The sequence below is a fragment of the Ranitomeya imitator genome, chromosome 4 (genome assembly GCF_032444005.1).
Source record: "Ranitomeya imitator isolate aRanImi1 chromosome 4, aRanImi1.pri, whole genome shotgun sequence".
Lineage (NCBI taxonomy): Eukaryota > Metazoa > Chordata > Amphibia > Anura > Dendrobatidae > Ranitomeya > Ranitomeya imitator.
Genome location: NC_091285.1, coordinates 659146439 through 659162918, shown reverse-complemented (window position 1 = coordinate 659162918; position 16480 = coordinate 659146439). Strand labels below are relative to the sequence as shown.

Here is a 16480-nt window from a genome sequence, read left to right as displayed (position 1 = left end):
GTGGCATGCAGAGCCCAACTCGCGAAAATTGTGTCACTGTCCAAATATTTCTGGCCCTAACTGTATATGCTTCTTTTGAGCACATAACATATTTTATTATGGTATGGACGCTAATACCTCAATAACTTTGCGTTGTCAAGTGTTTGGAACCACATCATACTACATTGTATGGCACTCATTCACGGCTTCATGGAACCGTGCATGCGTAGTTCCCTCAAGCGATTTCTGAGCTCCAACCTCAGATGAACTGTGCTGTGTTCATCTGGTGGCGCTTGAGAGAGGAAACTGCGAATGCGTAGTTTCACATAATGGTTTTCCATCAGGCTGCCAGCACAACTGTGCTCTGCCTGCAGCCCAGAAATCAGATGTGATGTGCTCACACCGGGCTCAGAGCGCAGCATAGCATCTCTGGAGGAAGAGATCTAAGAGTAAGGCTATCTAATACTTGGCCACAATCTATTTGTTAGACACAGAGAAGCCTCATGATCCAAATGACCCCACAAACCACCAGTGGAATGTCCAGCACAGAGGAGAGCAGAGGGAGGGGAACCGCAGCACTAAGTAAAAGCAGGGTGCTGCACAAAATTGTAATTTTAGCAGAGGAAGAAAGCACTACCGACTTAGCTCTCTGCAGCTGGAAACAAAGGGGCAAAAGCACAAAGGTACAAGTAGGAGACATAATATTGGGATATAGTTATGCTGATATTGTGCTTTGTGAAAAATAATACAATTGTGTGGATAATCCGTTAAATACCATTGAATTGAAACTGCCTACACAACGAGGGAAACTAATACACTCAAGTTTTTAAAGTAAAATGCCCCTGATGTCTAAAGGCCTTCTTGTTTTCAAAACCTACCTCAAAGACCTCCTCGTCAAGTAGTCGTGTCCCAAACAGAGTGACGCCATCTGTGCTAATGATAGGATCATCACCACGGTCCAGGAAATGGGTCTGCTTCTTCTCACAGTCGACTACCATCGTCACATTTTTTCCTTCAACGCTAAGTCCGATCCGATGCCACCTATAGGAAACAATGAATGATAATTATGAGGTTCATATTCATGGGAAATATTAACACATAAAATAAATTAAAACATCAGTTGGGAAAAAAACATTTTCATTTACCAAAAACCTGATATACTGTATACATACACAATGAATAGAATACAGGCTGCGGCTGCAGTTTGCAAAGTGTTTGAGTGATCAAAGGGAAATAAGCCATCATTTAAAGTTCTACTGAGTTGTACATCTAAGGTGGCCATAGAGGATTCAGAAGTGGTAGGCAGTAGTACCTAAGCCCTCGTGAGTAAAGGGGCCCAAAGGCCTCTCTGCCACATATTGACCAATATATAGTGACATAGTACATGGGGGCCCCTGTTACGGTATTATCAGTGCCCAGGAGACTAAAAGGGTCCAACGGCTATAAAAGATAATACCAGTATTATAAATGTACCATGACTGGTGGGGGCCAGTGTTACAGAATTAACGGTAAGATTGGCCAAAATTTACAGGGATTCCATTTTAAAATATTCATGGTCTCGGACCCCTCTAGTTCCAGCAAACTTCTTTGTACAAAGTTCTGCCTAAAGATAAAAAAAAACTAAGATAGAAAGAAAATGAGCATGTACCCTACTATATGTTAATAAGTAAATAGTAATAGTACATACAAATAAAAGAGTACTTGTTAAACACTATTTTTGATAAAAAAATGTAAAAGCCATCCAACTGGGACAAGGTGTACTCCAATCAGGATGGCCCTAAATGGCCACAGAGTTATATATTTCATGTAGTTCAACTTATGCTCCGGCTCATTTCTTTGGTTTTACTGTAGTTTTTTTTGCACTTTTTACAAACAGGAGTGTGGCTCCCTTTTTGAGCTAGACATTTCATTTATATACCGTAGTTTCCAATGTCCAGGTATCCGACCAGTCGGACTCCGGGCCCGCACTGCCCCATCTACATTGAGGCCATCTAAAAATTAGGTGAGGATTTAATACTATATGCTATTGGACTACACCTTGTTGATGTGGGATGGCGTTTACGCTTTTTTAAAATAAAAAAGTATTTACTAAGTACCGTATGTTAATTATGTTTCCTATTTACTTACTTACAGCAGGGTATATGCTCATTTTATGTCTATCTTAGGTTTTCTCAGTTAAATGGCCACAGTGTGAACATGCTCTAATATATGTTGCATGTATACCATCTTATGCTGTGGCTCATTTTTCTGGTTTTGCTGTCACTATATTTGCTTAAACCTGCATTTTTAGATTGTGAGAATTTTAATACATGATCAGGCCAATGCAGATCTGGAATTTTTTCCGAAGTGAAATAGTGTTGGAGAAAAAAATTACTTTGAAGTAAAGTGGAGATAAATAGTCCGAGGAGACACACCATCTGGTCTTTATCTATGGAGGAAAGCCTCTTAACAAAAATAATATCCTACTATCATCTTTAAAAGCGTGACAGGCATCTGTTAGACTGTTGGCATGCTGTTACCTGCTACACAAAATTCTAATTCCAAAGAATGTCTTATGTGTTTTCTCAGATACTTCACATTCTGAGACAATATCATTTTCTAATGAGTGTCAGATTTTTATTATTGTAACTATCTATATGTATAAGAATATAACTGCTGTAATACTTCTATGTACAAAAATATAACTACTATAATACTGCCCCTATGTGCAAGAATATAACTACTATAATACTGCCCCTATGTACAGGAATATAAATACTATAATACTGCCCCCTATGTACAAGAATATAACTACTATAATACTGCTCCTATGTACAAGAATATAACTACTATAATACTGCCTCCTATGTACAAGAATATAACTACTATAATACTGCCCCTATGTACAAGAATATAACTACTATAATACTGCTCCTATGTACAAGAATATAACTACTATAATACTGCCCCTATGTACAAGACTATAACTACTATAATACTGCCCCTATGTACAAGAATATAACTACTATAATACTGCTCCTATGTACAAGAATATAACTACTATAATACTGCCTCCTATGTACAAGAATATAACTACTATAATACTGCCCCTATGTACAAGAATATAACTACTATAATACTGCTCCTATGTACAAGAATATAACTACTATAATACTGCCCCTATGTACAAGACTATAACTACTATAATACTGCCCCTATGTACAAGAATATAACTACTATAATACTGCCCCCGTTGTACAAGAATATAACTACTATGATACTGCCCCTATGTACAGGAATATGACTACTATAATACTGCTCCTATGTACAAGAATATAACTAGTATAATACTCCTCCCTATGTACAGAATACAACTACTATAATACTGCCCCTATGTACAAGAATATAACTACTATAATACTGCACCTATGTACAAGAATATAACTACTACAATACTGCCCCCTATGTACAAGAATATAACTACTATAATACTGCACCTATGTACAAGAATATAACTACTATAATACTGCCCCTATGTACAAGAATATAACTACTATAATACTGCCCCTATGTACAAGAATATAACTGCTATAATACTGCACCTATGTACAAGAATATAACTACTATCATACTGCTCCTATGTACAAGAATATAACTACTATAATACTGCCCCTATGTACAAGAATATATCTACTATAATACTACTATGTACAGGAATATAACTATTATTATTATTTGTTATTATAGCACCATTTATTCCATGGCGCTTTACATGTGAGGAGGGGTATACATAATAAAAACAAGTACAATAATCTTGAACAATACAAGTCATAACTGGTACAGGAGGAGAGAGGACCCTGCCCGCGAGGGCTCACAATCTACAAGGGATGGGTGAGGATACAGTAGGTGAGGATAGAGCTGGTCATGCAGTGGTTTGGTCGATCGGTGGTTACTGCAGGTTGTAGGCTTGTCGGAAGAGCTAGGTCTTCAGGTTCTTTTTGAAGGTTTCGATGATAGGTGAGAGTCTGATATGTTGTGGTAGAGGGTTCCAGAGTAGGGGTGATACGCAAGAGAAATCTTGTATACGATTGTGGGAAGAGGAGATAAGAGGGGAGTAGAGTAGGAGATCTTGTGAGGATCGGAGGTTGCGTGTAGGTAAGTACCGGGAGACGAGGTCACAGATGTATGGAGGAGACAGGTTGTGGATGGCTTTGTACGTCATGGTAAGGGTTTTGACAGAGGGGAGAGGCCGGGGAATAGCGGGGGGACAGGTGGATTAGTCCGGCAGCTGAGTTTAGAATAGATTGGAGGGGTGCGAGAGTGTTTGAGGGGAGGCCACAGAGCAGGCGGTTACAGTAGTCGAGGCGGGAGATGATGAGGGCATGGACTAGGGTTTTTACAGATTCTTGGTTTAGGAATGTACGGATCCGAGAAATATTTTTGAGTTGAAAGCGGCAGGAAGTGGAAAGGGCTTGGATATGTGGTTTGAAGGAGAGATCAGCGTCAAGGATTACCCCGAGGCAGCGAGCTTGTGGGACTGGGGAGAGTGGGCAGCCATTTACTGTAATTGATAGATTCGTTGGGGGGGGTTGTGTGAGATGGGGGAAAGACGATGAATTCTGTTTTGTCCATGTTAAGTTTAGAAATCTAGTGGAGAAGAAGGATGAAATAGCAGACAGACATTGTGGGATTCTGGTTAGTAGGGAGGTGATGTCTGGTCCAGAGATGTAGATCTGTGTGTCATCAGCATAGAGGTGATACTGAAAACCGTGAGATTCTATGAGCTGTCCCAGGCCAAAGGTGTAAATGGAGAAGAGCAGGAGCCCTAGGACTGAACCTTGTGGGACTCCGACAGATAGGAGGTGAGGAGGTGGTGTGTGAATGGGAGATGCTGAATGTCCGGTCTGTTAGGTATGATGAGATCCAGGATAGGGCCAAGTCTGTGATGCCAAGGGATGAGAGGATCTGTAATAATAGGGAATGGTCCACTGTGTCAAAGGCAGCTGACAGGTCGAGGAGGAGGAGGACAGAGTAGTGTCGCTGGCTCTTGGCGGTTAATAGGGCATTGGTAACTACTATAATACTGTTCCTATGTACAAGAATATAACTACTATAATACTGTTCCTATGTACAAGAAGATAACTACTATAATACTGCCACTATATACAAGAATATAACTACTTTAATACTGTACTCTATGTACAAGAATATAACTACTATAAAACTGTTCCTATGTACAAGAAGATAACTACTATAATACTGCCACTATATACAAGAATATAACTACTTTAATACTGTACTCTATGTACAAGAATATAACTACTATAAAACTGCCCTTATGTAAAGCAATATATCTACTATAATACTGCCTCATATGTGCAAGAATATAGCTACTATAATACTGCCCCTATGTCAAACAATATAACTACTATAATACTGTGCCCTATCAACAAGAATGTAACTTCTATAATATTGCCCCTATGTACAAGAATATAACTGCTATAATGCTGCTCCCTATGTACAAGAATATAACTACTACAATACTGCCCCCTAAGTACAAGTATAAGTTTTGAGCGAGCACTAAAATGCCATTTATATGGATACACCTAAATAAAATGGGAATAGTTGGTGAGATCAACTTCCTTTGTGTGGCACATTAGTATATGGGAGGGGGAAAACTTTTCAAGATGGGTGATGACCATGGCGGCAATTTTTTTTAAGTCGGCCATATTGGATCCAACTTTACTTTTTTCCAATGGGAAGAGCGTCATGTGACACATTAAACTTATTGAGAATTTCACAAGAAAAACAATGGTGTGCTTGGTTTTAACATAACTTTATTCTTTCATGAGTTATTTACAAGGTTATGACCACTTGTAAAATGTGTTCAAAGTGCTGCCCATTGTGTTGGATTGTCACACACACTGATAGCAACACCGTAGAAGAAATGCTAGCACGGGCTTCCAGTATCCATTGTTTCAGATGCTGCACATCTCATATCTTCACAGGATAGACAATTGCCTTCAGATGACCGCAAAGATAAAAGTCTAAGGGGGTCAGATCTTGGTGGCCATTCAACTGGCCCATGACAACCAATTCATTATCCAGGAAGGAAAGGGCTAATATTGGGGTGGAAACAGGAGGCCCCATTTCCTAATCAAAATAGGGACAATATTAAGGTGCAGGGATCTGACAGACAGGAGGCCCCATTTCCTAATCAACATTGTTTGGGCTAATATTGGGGTGCAGTCACTGAGGCCCCATTTGCTAGTGAAAATCATTAGGGCTAATACTGAGGTGCAGTCACCAGGCCTGATTTTTTTATGTTGCATTCAGGACTTAGGAGGTCACATTCACTAATCAAATTCGCTTGGGCTAGTATTGGGGTGTAGGCACCATGCCCCATTTACTAATCCAAATAGTTTGGGCTAATACTGTGTTGCAGTCAGGACTCAGGAGGCCCCATTTCCTAATCAAAATCACTTGTGATTATATTTGGATGCAGACAGGAGGCCCCATTTCCTTTGCAAAATTATTAGGGCTAATATTGAGGTGCAGCCAAGAGGCCCCATTTGCTAATCTAAATCATTAAGGCTAATATTTGGGGTGCAGTCAGGACTCAGGAGGTCACATTTACTAATCCAAATTGTTTGGTCTAATATTGGCATGCAGGCACCAGGCCCCATTTCCTAATCCAAATCGTTTGGGCTAATACTGTGTTGAGTACCATCGAGTAACAAGCAGTGTCGAGCACGCTCTCCCATCACTATCAAGAATATACCATAATTTGTCGTTAGGCATCCTATGTGGAAAATTTTGCCTCTCGCCTCTGTCCTAGGTCTAGGACTGCCCACCTAGCAATCATATTGGCACACATAGTATATAAAATACCACCTACGATCCTTTCATGTGGTTTTTCTCCTCTCAGTTTTTTGTCATTTCAAGGACCATACAGGCCCACCATTTATTTTATTTTAAGTCTTATTTTTCTATATTTATTTTCCGCCAGAGAGGGTTGTCTCTTCTTATCCAGTAGGATATTCATACCAGCGTGATATCTCTGGTTTATCTAATCCAGTTTATTTATACGAGAAGACATACTCCCTTGGCTCCGTGGAAGGGGTGTCCTTCCAGTGCTCGTTTTAGTACTAAGGTGGGTGTCCCTGGCCTTATAGTCTGTACCTGTTCATAAGCATCCATGAATAAGGGGTATCCTTGCATCTTCAAGCTTGGGTTCATTTCTCAGAGGGGTTTTTATTATGGAGGATGATTGAACATATATATATATATATATATATATATATAAAGCAGGAGGGTGTCTCTGTCAGGACTCTCTCAGGCGTCAGTGTGTTTTGTACTTGTGGTGACAGTTTTCACAAGTATCGGAGACACTTACACACCTAGACTCATTTATGTGAATGAGTCTGTGCACGCCACTGTGTTTCCACAGACCGTGTGTGTCTGTGGGCAAAATACTATGACATGTCCGTTTTTTAACAGCAGTGCAGTCCACAAAATGTTCCGCACACGAATGGCACACGGATGACCTCTGTATGTCATCTGTGTGACATGTACCGATGCCTGAGAAGCAGCGGTGCTGTTCGCGCTGTTCCCCGGCGTCATGTGTTGAAGATGGCTCTCATCATTCTCCCCTGCTCTACCTGCGATCAGCGCCAGCAGGGGAGAAGGTTGAGAGTTGTATTCATCTGATAACAGTGAGAGCAGATAGTGGCTGATATGACTATCAATCTGGTTATCGAGACTATTTATTAAATAATAGATGCGCCTTTTCTGGGGCAGCTGTGGGCTGCAATTTTTAGGCTAGTGGGGGCCAATTTCCATGGCCCCTTACCAGCCTGAGAATACCAGCCTGAGAATGCCGGCTGTCTGCTTTAACTTGGCTGGTTGTCAAAAATGAGGGGGACCCCGTGTCGTTTGTTTTAATTATTTATTTAAATAATTTAAAAAAAACAGCATTGGGACCCCTCTGTCTTGATAACCAACCTTGCCAACACTGACAGCTGAGGGTTGCATCCATCAGCTGTCAGTTTTGCCTGGCTGGTTATCAAAAATATAGGTAAACTCACACCATTATGTTTACTTTTATTTTTACACGGGTGCCACAAGTATTGCACACATGGACACATGAACATTGATATCTCCGATAGTGGTTTTTCCAGTACCAGAAATATAAGTATGTTTGGAGGAGCCCTTACCGCTTCTATGGAAAATACCCTGCAGCAGACAAATGGTAAGCTCATTTTTTTTTGCTATCTGCAGCATAATTCAGCAAATTGCCGCTTGCTACATGCATGAATCAGCCTGTGTGCTTTTCCCATTCTCAGTGCTTATAAAAAGTATATTGTTGCTAATTACAACCTGCTGCCTATATTACTGCTCATAGCCGTGGAAATCATGGGAGTCATGCTGCTGCACATTATGTACAGTACAGACCAAAAGTTTGGACACACCTTCTCATTTAAAGATTTTTCTGTATTTTCATGACTATGAAAATTGTAAATTCACACTGAAGGCAACAAAACTATGAATTAACACATGTGGAATTATATACTTAACAAAAAAGTGTGAAACAACTGAAATTATGAATTATATTCTAGGTTCTTCAAAGTAGCCACCTTTTGCTTTGATGACTGCTTTGCACACTCTTGGCATTCTCTTGGTGAGAGGTGAAGAAGATGCCCTCATGAGTAGAGATGAGCGACCCCAAGTTTCGTACCGAACAGTTACTGTGTTAAATGCCAAACATGGACTTCGCCCGGAAGTGCATTGCAATGTTCTGAGTTCCGGTTCAAGTTTGGGTACAGTTCGGGTACCGAACCGAACTTTGAACTAAAGTTTGGGTCTGGTACCAGAACTTGAACTTCCTTATTGCTACTAATTAGGGTTGAGCGAAACAGATCGGACAAATTCAAAAATCGCCGACTTTCTGCAAAGTCGGGTTTCATGAAACCCAACCCGATCCTAGTGTGAGATCGGCCATGAGGTCGCCGATCTGCACGCAAAAGTTGCGTTTCATATGACGCTTTCAGCGCCATTTTCCAGCCAATGAAGGAGGACGCAGAATGTCGGCAGCGTGATGACATAGGTCTCGGTCCCCACCATCTTAGAGAAGGGCATGACAGTGATTGGCTTGCTTTCTGCGGCGTCACAGGGGCTATAAAGGGGCGTGCACGCCGACCGCCATCTTACTTCTGCCGATCTTAGCATAGGGAGAGGTTGCTGCCGCTTCATCAGAAGAAGGGATATAGTTAGGGAGGGAAGATTAACCCCCAAACTGCTTGTACTGTAGCGATTTCCACTGTCCAACACCATTTGCCAAGAAGCAACGAAGAGTGGTGGTGGTGGGAGACTCACTACTGAGAGGCACAGAAGCAGCCATCTGCAGACCGGACATAACTGCAAGAGAAGTATGCTGCCTTCCAGGTGCGATGAACAAGGATGTGACCGATAGGATACCAAAGCTCTTCAACTCCAAGGACGTCCACCCATTTCTTCTGATACATGTTGGCACCAATGACACGGCAAGGAAGGACCTACCGACAATCTGCAAAGACTTTGAAGAGTTGGGGAAGAAAGTAAAGGAACTGGATGCACAGGTAGTTTTTTCTTCTATCCTTCCAGTAGACGGGCATGGCACCAGGAGATGGAACAGGATCCTTGATGCAAACAACTGGCTAAGACGATGGTGCAGATAACAAGGATTTGGATTCCTGGACCACGGTGTGAATTACTTGTACGATGGACTCCTCGCCAGAGACGGACTACACCTCAACAAACCTGGGAAACACACATTCGCCAGAAGACTCGCTACACTCATCAGGAGGGCGTTAAACTAGAAGAAGAGGGGACGGGAAGAAAAACATTAGACTTGAACAAAGAAGATCCAGGAAAACATACTCAGAAGGGAGGTAAGAACATTTCTAAAACAATCCACAGCGAGGAGATTGGAACAAAACAAAATCCTCTAAACTGCATGCTCGCAAACGCCAGAAGCCTGACAAACAAGATGGAAGAACTAGAAGCAGAAATATCTACAGGTAACTTTGACATAGTGGGAATAACCGAGACATGGTTAGATGAAAGCTATGACTGGGCAGTTAACTTACAGGGTTACAGTCTGTTTAGAAAGGATCGTAAAAATCGGAGAGGAGGAGGGGTTTGTCTCTATGTAAAGTCTTGTCTAAAGTCCACTTTAAGGGAGGATATTAGCGAAGGAAATGAGGATGTCGAGTCCATATGGGTCGAAATTCATGGAGGGAAAAATGGTAACAAAATTCTCATTGGGGTCTGTTACAAACCCCCAAATATAACAGAAACCATGGAAAGTCTACTTCTAAAGCAGATAGATGAAGCTGCAACCCATAATGAGGTCCTGGTTATGGGGGACTTTAACTACCCGGATATTAACTGGGAAACAGAAACCTGTGAAACCCATAAAGGCAACAGGTTTCTGCTAATAACCAAGAAAAATTATCTTTCACAATTGGTGCAGAATCCAACCAGAGGAGCAGCACTTTTAGACCTAATACTATCTAATAGACCTGACAGAATAACAAATCTGCAGGTGGTCGGGCATCTAGGAAATAGCGACCACAATATTGTGCAGTTTCACCTGTCTTTCACTAGGGGCACTTGTCAGGGAGTCACAAAAACACTGAACTTTAGGAAGGCAAAGTTTGACCAGCTTAGAGATGCCCTTAATCTGGTAGACTGGGACAATATCCTCAGAAATAAGAATACAGATAATAAATGGGAAATGTTTAAGAACATCCTAAATAGGCAGTGTAAGCGGTTTATACCTTGTGGGAATAAAAGGACTAGAAATAGGAAAAACCCAATGTGGCTAAACAAAGAAGTAAGACAGGCAATTAACAGTAAAAAGAAAGCATTTGCACTACTAAAGCAGGATGGCACCATTGAAGCTCTAAAAAACTATAGGGAGAAAAATACTTTATCTAAAAAACTAATTAAAGCTGCCAAAAAGGAAACAGAGAAGCACATTGCTAAGGAGAGTAAAACTAATCCCAAACTGTTCTTCAACTATATCAATAGTAAAAGAATAAAAACTGAAAATGTAGGCCCCTTAAAAAATAGTGAGGAAAGAATGGTTGTAGATGACGAGGAAAAAGCTAACATATTAAACACCTTCTTCTCCACGGTATTCACGGTGGAAAATGAAATGCTAGGTGAAATCCCAAGAAACAATGAAAACCCTATATTAAGGGTCACCAATCTAACCCAAGAAGAGGTGCGAAACCGGCTAAATAAGATTAAAATAGATAAATCTCCGGGTCCGGATGGCATACACCCACGAGTACTAAGAGAACTAAGTAATGTAATAGATAAACCATTATTTCTTATTTTTAGGGACTCTATAGAGACAGGGTCTGTTCCGCAGGATTGGCGCATAGCAAATGTGGTGCCAATATTCAAAAAGGGCTCTAAAAGTGAACCTGGAAATTATAGGCCAGTAAGTCTAACCTCTATTGTTGGTAAAATATTTGAAGGGTTTCTGAGGGATGTTATTCTGGATTATCTCAATGAGCATAACTGTTTAACTCCATATCAGCATGGGTTTATGAGAAATCGCTCCTGTCAAACCAATCTAATCAGTTTTATGAAGAGGTAAGCTATAGGCTGGACCACGGTGAGTCATTGGACGTGGTATATCTCGATTTTTCCAAAGCGTTTGATACCGTGCCGCACAAGAGGTTGGTACACAAAATGAGAATGCTTGGTCTGGGGGAAATTGTGTGTAAATGGGTTAGTAACTGGCTTAGTGATAGAAAGCAGAGGGTGGTTATAAATGGTATAGTCTCTAACTGGGTCGCTGTGACCAGTGGGGTACCGCAGGGGTCAGTATTGGGACCTGTTCTCTTCAACATATTCATTAATGATCTGGTAGAAGGTTTACACAGTAAAATATCGATATTTGCAGATGATACAAAACTATGTAAAGCAGTTAATACAAGAGAAGATAGTATTCTGCTACAGATGGATCTGGATAAGTTGGAAACTTGGGCTGAAAGGTGGCAGATGAGGTTTAACAATGATAAATGTAAGGTTATACACATGGGAAGAAGGAATCAATGTCACCATTACACACTGAATGGGAAACCACTGGGTAAATCTGACAGGGAGAAGGACTTGGGGATCCTAGTTAATGATAAACTTACCTGGAGCAGCCAGTGCCAGGCAGCAGCTGCCAAGGCAAACAGGATCATGGGGTGCATTAAAAGAGGTCTGGATACACATGATGAGAGCATTATACTGCCTCTGTACAAATCCCTAGTTAGACCGCACATGGAGTACTGTGTCCAGTTTTGGGCACCGGTGCTCAGGAAGGATATAATGGAACTAGAGAGAGTACAAAGGAGGGCAACAAAATTAATAAAGGGGATGGGAGAACTACAATACCCAGATAGATTAGCGAAATTAGGATTATTTAGTCTAGAAAAAAGACGACTGAGGGGCGATCTAATAACCATGTATAAGTATATAAGGGGACAATACAAATATCTCGCTGAGGATCTGTTTATACCAAGGAAGGTGACGGGCACAAGGGGGCATTCTTTGCGTCTGGAGGAGAGAAGGTTTTTCCACCAACATAGAAGAGGATTCTTTACTGTTAGGGCAGTGAGAATCTGGAATTGCTTGCCTGAGGAGGTGGTGATGGCGAACTCAGTCGAGGGGTTCAAGAGAGGCCTGGAGGTCTTCCTGGAGCAGAACAATATTGTATCATACAATTAGGTTCTGTAGAAGGACGTAGATCTGGGGATTTATTATGATGGAATATAGGCTGAACTGGATGGACAAATGTCTTTTTTCGGCCTTACTAACTATGTTACTATGTTACTATGTTACTATTTGTTTGCAGGGACAGTGGAGGCTACATTTTTGTGCATCAGCTCTGTAGCTTATTAGGCTGCCCTAGAAGGCTCCCTGATAGCTGCATTGCTGTTTGCATGCTGCTGTGCAAACCAACTGCTTTTTTAAAAGCAAAAATCCTGTTGCTCCTTTCTGCACAGTTATCTTGTTTATTTGTCCACACTTTTGTGTGCAGCAGTCCTTTTTATTGCTGCCATACTTCCTGTATACGTCCTGAGATCATTGTAGGGAGATTGAAATTGTACTACAGTCCTTGTATTTTTTCATATATCTTCCAGCCACTTTCTGCCACTTACATTCTGTTGTTTTATACACTGGGCCTGAGTTTTGGCTCAGTCTCCCCCCAAAAAAGTGAGATTCAAATTCTCACAAAGTGGATATGCAGCGCCCTAGAGTCCTGGTCGTTGCAGTAATGTTGTTCTTCCACCAGGGGGAGTGATGTTACGTCTGATGGCACCAAAGAAGTTCACCCTGCCAGGTATCACAGCCACACACACACTTCACACGCCGGCCACCAGGGGGAGCAAAAGGTTCTATCTATTAGGCCACTCCTCACACTTGGGTAAAACTGGGGGTTGGTTAGGAAGTCAGACAGTTGGAGCCAGGTGGAGGAGAGGAGCAGATTGGGCTCGGCCCAGGAAAGGGAAAGAAGGACATGGAGCTGCACATGCAACCCATGCGGCAGCCTCCTAAGAAAGGACAAGAAAGGAAGTGTGCTGTAGTGGGTGAGCACAGAAGTCGTAGCAACAGGAGTAAAACACCAGTGGGAGACCAGCTAGAAGCAGGCTGCCTCCCACTGATCGCAGATCCGGTGGCCGGAACACCGAGGGAGTAATAGACTCTACGCTTTACTTCAGAGACCGGCAGGATAGTCGATTCCAAGTTGGCTGTCCGGCCTAAACACCTAAGCAGACAAGGTGGCAACGCGGAGGAGGGGCGATGCTAGGGTCCCTATAAAATAGCCTCAGGCCACCACCATCATACGGGTTTGTCCTATCCATCTGGGGGACAGAGAGAGAAGAGTAACAAGAGTGAGGACCTTATGGTAGCTAATGCAAGTAAGGACCTACTACGTTACTGTGCGCAAGGGGTAGGCTACTGATTTCCACCTGGATAAGGGGACTCTGGAATTGCCATCAGACCGGCCGGACCCTGCCTACCCTGTCATCCGGCACTCTGGACTGTGGATGCTGAGGCCTTCAGTAAAGGTAAAGAGACTGCACCCATTGTGTCCTCGTTATTCACCGCGCCTTGCACCATCCACCATCAACATCAACACTTCTGGGAAGCCCTGGGGATATACTTCACCTGTGGGAAGGTATACCATCTAGCTGCCATTCCATCACCCCAGCGGACCCCACAGCAGCGTCGGTCATCCTGACCGAATACTATAGGTGGCGTCATGAACACTACCATTATCTACAAACTACATCCCCTTTTATTTGGATGCCCCTCATAGGGCCACCATCCGGGTCGGGCCACCGTGACACCCCAGCTGAGGGAACTGAAGGACCTGGTACCGAGTACCCCATTGCCCTTACGTGGGGGCGCAGCAGATATACTTCCGTCCTGTTAGTTTGTCATATATCAGCCAGCCACTTTCTGCCACTTACATTGTGTTGTTTTATACACTGGGCCTGAGTTTTGGTTCAGTCTCCCCCAAAAAAGGGAGATTTAAATTCTGAACAAGTTTATATACACCTTCTACCTTGTTTTGCAGTACCATATAACGGTTGTTATTTTGGTTAGATTTTCCAAAAAATGAGGAAGTCTGGTGGAAGAGCCCATGGGCGGTGGTTGCCAGCTGGTACTGATGGTGGTGGTGGTGCATCTGGTGGTAGTGGCAAAAGCACAATAGCACCTAAGGCTGGAGGTGTTGAGCCAGCGTCATCGTCTGGCCACACAAGGCCTCGAAGGCCCCCTTATCTGGGAGTAGGAAAACGGCTTTTTAAGACGGAGCAGCAGGAAAAAGTTTTGGCTTTCCTTGCTGACTCAGCCTTTAGCTCTTTCACCTCCTCTTCAGAAAGTTCCAAATATAAAAGCAGCGAGTTGTCAGTGGATGCTCCCGGTCAGGATCAAGACGTTTCCTTGTGTCCTTCACCCAAACCAAAAGTGAAGGATGCGGCAGGCGACACTACACTTTACTCCATGGAGCTCTTTACACATACCGTGCCTGGGTTAGAACGGGAAATTGTTAACGGCCCATTACAAGATGAATTGGACATGGAGTGCACTAATGCACAGCCACAGCTAGATTATTATGCTGTTCCATTGACTCAGGTCACTACATTGCCCTCGCAGTGTACTGAGCCAGAATCTGACCCTGATGAGACTATCGTGCCCCGTCCCGAACGCTATAGCACCTTACACGGTGACACAGAGGAAGGTGCACATGACATTGAAGAGGAGGTGATAGATGACCCAGATTGGCAGCCATTGGGGAAAGAGGGTGCCGCTGCCACTAGCTCAGAAGCGGAGGAGGATGATCCGCAGCAGCCATCTACATCGCAACAGCTTTCATCTGGCAGGCCCGTATCAGGCCAAAAACGTTTGTCAAAAACAAAAACAGTTTTAGGACAGCGTGGCCATCCGGTGAAAGTAGCTCAGCGTGCAATGCCTGAAAAGGTATTCCATAGTAGGAAGAGTGCAGTGTGGCAATTTTTAACCAAGATCCGAATGATCAGTCAAAAGTTATCTGTAAGAAATGCTCAAAGACCTTTAGCAGTGGGAAGAATCTTCAAAATGAAAATACAACGTGCATGCTTAGACATTTAACCAGCATGCACTTGCAAGCCTGGACTAACTACCAAACGTCCGTACCGTTGGTGAACCTGCTCAGAATGAAGGTAGTCAGCAATGCTACATTGCTTCCCTCACTGTAAGCCCACCAGTTAGGACACCACCAGCAGCAAATGTGGAGGTAACGTCGCAAGGCCAAAGCAGTCAGGGAATCACAAGGTTATTGGTAGGAAACACTGTGTGTAGGCCAACATCAAGAATACCATCACCAACCCTTTCTCAATCCGCCATGTCCACCACCACCCCCGCTAGTTCCACCATATGCAGCTCTCCAGTCCAGCTCACCCTACAAGAGACTCTCGTTAGGAAAAGAAAGTACTCATCCTCTCATCCGCGTACACAGGGTGTGAATGCCCCCATTGCTAGACTAATCTCGTTAGAGATGATGCCCTACCGGTTGGTTGAAAGCGAAGCTTTCAAAGCCCTGATGGCCTACACAGTACCATGCTATGACCTACCCAGTCGGCACTTCTTTGCAAGATAAGCTATCCCAGCCCTCCACCAGCATGTCAAAGACCGCATTGTCCATGCACTGAGGCAATCAGTCAATGGAAAGGTGCACCTCACAACAGATGCATGGACCAGTAGGCATGGCCAGGGACGTTACGTGTCCATCAAGGCGCACTGGGTTAATGTGGTGGATGCAGGGTCCACAGGGGAAAGCGATAATGGAACAGCTCTGCCTAGCCCATGGTCTAGGAAACAGTTGGCTGTAGGCGTTCGCCACCCCTCCTCCTCCTCCAGAAGCAAAAGCTCGTCCACAGAGCGCAGTCGCACAACCACTCCATCCGCAGCTGCCAGTGCTGCACACGAG

General features: G+C 43.1%; 1 protein-coding gene across 2 annotated transcripts in view; it reads right to left on the bottom strand.

The window, feature by feature from the left end:
* The window catches only part of COL5A3 (collagen type V alpha 3 chain), a 305521-nt gene that overhangs the window by 164639 nt on the left and 124402 nt on the right, over nucleotides 1–16480 (bottom strand). For both annotated transcript variants that reach the window (XM_069767069.1, XM_069767070.1), the window contains exon 4: nucleotides 858–1020. In XM_069767069.1, the coding sequence (XP_069623170.1) occupies nucleotides 858–1020 (163 nt within the window). The remainder of the gene's footprint in view (nucleotides 1–857; nucleotides 1021–16480) is intronic.